The sequence below is a fragment of the Orussus abietinus genome, unplaced genomic scaffold (assembly GCF_000612105.2).
Source record: "Orussus abietinus isolate OABI.00-Male unplaced genomic scaffold, Oabi_2.0 scaffold14, whole genome shotgun sequence".
In the NCBI taxonomy this organism is placed as follows: Eukaryota; Metazoa; Arthropoda; class Insecta; order Hymenoptera; family Orussidae; genus Orussus; species Orussus abietinus.
Genome location: NW_019395994.1, coordinates 1,280,338 through 1,285,749, shown reverse-complemented (window position 1 = coordinate 1,285,749; position 5,412 = coordinate 1,280,338). Strand labels below are relative to the sequence as shown.

General features: G+C 40.2%; 1 protein-coding gene and 1 non-coding gene across 2 annotated transcripts; one reads left to right on the top strand and one right to left on the bottom strand.

Annotated features, from left to right (window-relative positions):
* Positions 1–1,293: 1,293 nt before the first annotated feature.
* Positions 1,294–1,365, top strand: Trnad-guc. Its single transcript has one exon. It is a non-coding gene; the product is annotated as a tRNA-Asp (tRNA).
* Positions 1,366–2,021: 656 nt separating this feature from the next.
* Positions 2,022–5,412, bottom strand: LOC105698346 (CD151 antigen). The gene is made up of 5 exons (XM_012422529.1): positions 5,163–5,412; positions 4,565–4,753; positions 4,067–4,231; positions 3,774–3,992; positions 2,022–3,284 (listed from the first exon to the last, which is right to left on the bottom strand). The coding sequence occupies exons 1-5, from the start codon at positions 5,223–5,225 to the stop codon at positions 3,222–3,224; spliced, it is 699 nt and encodes a 232-aa protein (XP_012277952.1). The 5' UTR covers positions 5,226–5,412; the 3' UTR covers positions 2,022–3,221.

The window sequence follows — 5,412 nt, the reverse complement described above, 5'->3', positions numbered from 1 at the left end:
AATTAATTCGTTTAACCGATCACATAAAAACTCAGCTTGAACTTAATAATAGTACCGTCTTAGTTCTACTTGATAGCGAAAAAGCGTTTGATTCGGTTTGGCATGAGGCCTTACTGATGAAGTTAATCGAATATAAAATCCCTTACTCGATCGTACGATTATTAAGATCATATCTCAGCGACAGAGAGTGTAAAATTAGGGTTGGTAATCAATACTCTGACCCAATTAAAATAATAGCAGGAGTTCCCCAAGGATCCATTCTGGGGCCCGTTTTATTTAACATATATACTACTAGTATTTTTAGTGTAGTTCCTACCAATGTGCAGATAGCAGGTTTTGCGGATGACCTAGCCATATTTTCATCTGGGCCTTCCCTTGAAAACTCTATTAATCGTATCCGCAACGCAGCCCATCAAATTATCAAGGAACTGGAAACTTGGAAAATACGAACTAACCATAGCAAAACGGAAGCTATTATATTTACTAGAAGAAAGGCTCACCCAACCTGTATTAAACTGCGTGGCTCTGTCATACCCTTCTCTAAGACTGTTAAGTATCTAGGATTATACATAGATTCTAAGCTGTTTTGGCGGGATCACATAATGGCGGCTAATCGTAAGGCAATAACTAAGTTTGCTAAATTCTATCCGCTCCTCAAATCTACTTCCCTTGGTCAACATTGGAAACTTATACTATATAAGTCTATTATAAGACCTCTCCTTACGTATGGTTGTCAAGTATGGCACACTGCTGCCCCATACCTATTACATAAACTACAAATTACTCAAAATAAGATATTGCGAGTAGCCACAAATACTCCTAGGAGGACTCCCATTGACACATTTCACCTGGATCTAAACGTTCCTCTATTGGTTTCCCACATCCATAATCTGAATGAATCTTTTAAACGTTCTCTTCTAACCCACCCGTACGCCAATATCAGAACTATCGATATTCACAAACAACCCTTCTGGTCCCTTAAACGGAGTAAACGAAGATGATAAAAATCAGTTAAAATTGTCATCTTTAGTTTTAAGTGTTGTGTACATACATATTTATATATGTAGACTAATTGTTAATTCGTTTTATATTACCTTCTACCTTTTACCCATTATGTCGTAAGGTTTTTTATAAAAATTTTTCCTTACACCTATCTTCTTATCATTGTATACTAAGAACGAAAGGACTACTGTTTCTGTTAATTTGTGAGGCTCCTGGGCCGGAAAAATTATACACAACCTACTGTATCATTTGATGTAACACATATAGAATAAAACCTGTTCATTCATTCATTCCTCGGTAGTATAGTGGTCAGTATCCCCGCCTGTCACGCGGGAGACCGGGGTTCGATTCCCCGCCGGGGAGAATTTTTTTTTTTTTCTTTACATATTAAACTAGATTGTATTTCATTATCTCTCTTAATTTATTAAGTACCGTAACATCGATTCACTGCCTTATATTGTATTAATAATAATAATATTGCGTGAATTTCAGCTAAGATGCTGCAGAGCGGACAACGTGTCTGACTGGAATGCAACATTAGGATATATTCCCGGGTCATAATGCAATTCGGAATTACCTTGCAATTTTCAAAATGTACAGTATTTGCAATTGAAGGGATGCCTCGAGTCTATACACGATGTGATCGGTTTTTGCATTGGGATTATTCTAGTCTTCCTCGTATGCTTTTTATGGCCCTGCGATTACGCAGTATCGAAGAAGTCTTTAAGGATGAAATTTCTACCAATGTGAAACGATAAACCGTGGCCGACAATATTCTCCCCAAATCGTGAATTTCCCTGACGTGTTTACTCCACCGGACAGGTGACACGCCGCGCTATGTATTGAGATTCTATCTATAAACGTCAGGTGCGAACGAATCGATTTAACAAGGGAAGTCCCATTAAGGATATTGAAGCTTTGTTCGGACACCGAATAGGTGACTATCAAAAACGATCGGTTCAAGTCGCATGAAAAATGATCTAGGTCGATTTGCTACGAACGTGGCATAAAAAATGGTGTTCAGTGCGACAAACGAATGTTTATTTCAATGGATACTCCGCACGAAGCTATCTATTCTTTTTTATTCGGAAATAATACATCGCTTCGTCGCAACCTAACTCTATTTCGTTTGGTGATACATTCCACGCACTGGTAAATGGTTGCTTTACTCTTGCATACAGGATTTAATTACTATGCGCTCTACCGTGCGCAAAATATGAGACAGCGTCGAGTAAAATGGCATTAGAAATTTTGCGGGATTGTTTTCTCGCTTGTGTAGGTATCAATTGCACTACAGTGTTCCTCGAATTAATTGCAGATGTCGGCGAGTCTCTTTGCGCAATTTATACGATTAAGGAATATAATAATGTATTTACAATAATATTAATTACTTGACCGATCCTCGCAAATTCTCTTCCTTATCACTCTACCTCTGTGCGTAGATATAGCAATAATTCGGTAACTTTACACACATCCCTTACAAAGTGGAACAAATGGACCGCGCGCAGGAAACGATCGATCCCGCAATCGCGGACATGACAGTTAGGCACGATGAGTATATTTAAATAACAAAAATACCAAATCAAAGGCAAATATGTATAAGACAGTCCGAAGCTTGAGACGGACCAGCAATCTTATCTTGCCCCAGGAGGCGCACGGACTGCAAAGAGTATTTGCACGTCCTGCACCTCTTGTCCTCTCGGCGCACTTAAATGTGCACTTGAAGAAGGTGCACACATTACGAGAGAACTCGTCGACGGTTTCTCGCTTAAACGCTAATTCTTAACCTAACCGACCCTCCGAACAGGGAACTGTGGTCCTTAAACCTCCACATCGGAGAAGTTCGTGAAATAAATAAAAAGAAAACACGAAAAGGAAATACAACAGTTGAAGAACTTAGTAAACGGAGTAAAACTTAGTAAGAACGAGTTAAAAACATGACTCGCGCGACGCGGGGTAAATAAAAGTGTACCCGCGATAATACTGGAAAATAAATACGTAGCTTCGTCATCGCGTGTTACACCAGCGATGATGTTAGTCGGTAAAAATGAAATAAACTACCACGTAGAAGTTACGAGCGAACTTCTAACCGGGATTCGCGAGAAATCAATGGAGGACTCTGCGAACAACTCGCATGAAATCAATCGGGAGCACTTCCGGCAAAAGTCGAGCTTCTCTCTTCTAAATCGACCACGTAAGGCAATTTAGCCCGACCCGTCTCACTTCTCACCCTCCCGCTTTATTGCCGCAGCCACGCAACACGCGAGCACGATACCGGCAACCTGTGGAGGGAAAAAAAAATGAAGGATTACAGGGCGACTTCAACGATAATCCTACGGCCGTTTATAGCACTCTCGGTGAGCATGCATATTTGATTGCGGGCAAACTCGGTTAACATTCAGAAACGTAATGAAAAGTATCGTGCACAAATGATTTAAGCGAACCGAGGAAAGAAAGCCCTTATCATAGAAAAATGATCTATAGACTAGTGGACAATATCTGATCATTTATTCCTCCCTTTCGATTATGATTAATGCCAGAAAATATTCTGTGCCTGATAACAAATCGTTATAATAATACAAATCAAGTGTGTAACTTTTTCTAAGAACTATATACATGACTGTTTAAATTTGCAATGGTCAGAATGACCAGAATGAGAAATGAACCACTGAGAATCGTTTCTTCTATTTCTCAAAGCATAGACGTAGGTGTTTAAAAGACAAAGGGACATGGAATTATTAATGTGAATCCAAGAATGTAGTTGCACGAACCTCCACAAACGCTATGCCAATCCCGACGCCTATCAGAACCTTCGCACCGTCCTGCACACGCATTTCCAATTTCTCGAAGCATCCTTTTTCGTTCACACTGGCGCCGGAGCACCATTGTCCTTGGGGCAGGTCCTTGCAACAGGAGTTAGGAAGACGTCGGGAATCGATCACGCCTGCTTCGATCCAATCCTTCCAGGACTCCACGCCGCAACACTCCAGCTGTGCGAAATAAAAATTAAACATATTTTTAACGCAATTCTTACAACATCTGTCCGAAGAAGGAAGAGTCCTACTTTAGTCTGCACGTTATCCCAAGCCATCTGGTCGGCTTGGGTATAATTCTTCATGGACATCTTCAAGGAGTCTTTCATGACCATGCTGAAGTCGTTCTTGAACACGGCTGCCGCTATTCCCACCGCCAGCTCGATCACAAAGATAATGAGCAAAGCTACGGCGAACTAGAAGGAATAAATAATTACACAAACGTACTACAATACTTAAAAGTATAATTAATACCGTGAATAAATTCGTGCACAATCTCTCAGGATTATCGCGTTCACAGGGCAGGCAAGAACGTATAAAGAAGGAGGTGAAGGACGGCGTATCAATTTTCTAGAAAATGGGAACAGTAATTCCCACTAAATGGCAAACAAAACATTGCCCAGTCCAGCTTTCCAGGTTTGTTGACGCTCGATGGCAATACAATAAGTTGGCCAAGGTTGGGACAATCGATCAGCAAACGTCCAGCATTTCATGGTACAAATGTAAACATGTTCAGAAGGTGAACTTACGGCTATGAGCATGTTGTAGTGCTCCTTAATGGCTCCATAGCAGCCGAGGAAGGCGACGAGGAAGACTATGGAGCCTGCAACGATTAGGACTATCGGAGGAGCGATTACCCTGCTCTCCAAAAAGTGACTGAAAGCACCAACATCCGCCAGAACCAGAGCACCAGCTACTATGATTCCAATTCCCGATAACTGAAATCATTTCAAAAATAATTATCATTCCACCTTTCTCTATAACTTTATACCCAAACTATCATCACGAAATTTCAGACGAAATACATATTTTATTACTACGTGGATTATAAAAATCCGGTATCAAGAGGAAGACATTTAATTGAGAATAAAACTGATCTTAGAAAACATTGGTTATTAATAATAATAATAATAATAATAATACAATACTCGAATTAACTAAATCAAAGGAAAGTCACCGTATAAAAAAATTACAGGAAAATACAAAAGGAATTTCTCAACTCTGCAACTTCTTGTTCTCACTTATTATATTTATATGACTTTACGTTGCAAAACTTAAAGATTTAGTAATATGGGGATATTTCCGAAACGAGAAAATCCCATGAAACCAAGAGACAACGACACTAACCGCAAAGATCAAGTTGAAGATGAAGAGTAGATACTTGATAACACTCATCCCACAGGACTCCATTTTCACGAGTGAGTTCGACGCACCTCGATCGAAACTTGAATTCTAATATTGGAAATTCTAGAATCCTCGAGGAACCACCATAAAGCGGCAAGATGGCCTTTGTGCAGGAGCGCGGTCGCAAAAATCCAAAAGACGACGAGCAGCGTCGCGGCCGAGGGTCGTTCGAACAGTGCGCGTTCAAACGAAG

Bases quoted from the DNA above. Each gene is read 5' to 3' on its own strand.
- LOC105698346 (XM_012422529.1), bottom strand. From the start codon at position 5,225: ATGGAGTCCTGTGGGATGAGTGTTATCAAGTATCTACTCTTCATCTTC. The intron at 4,754-5,162 runs GTTAGTGTCGTT...AAATGATTTCAG, and splicing joins TCTTCAACTTGATCTTTGCG to TTATCGGGAATTGGAATCAT. The intron at 3,285-3,773 runs GTTCGTGCAACT...TTCCCTCCACAG, and splicing joins TTGGCATAGCGTTTGTGGAG to GTTGCCGGTATCGTGCTCGC.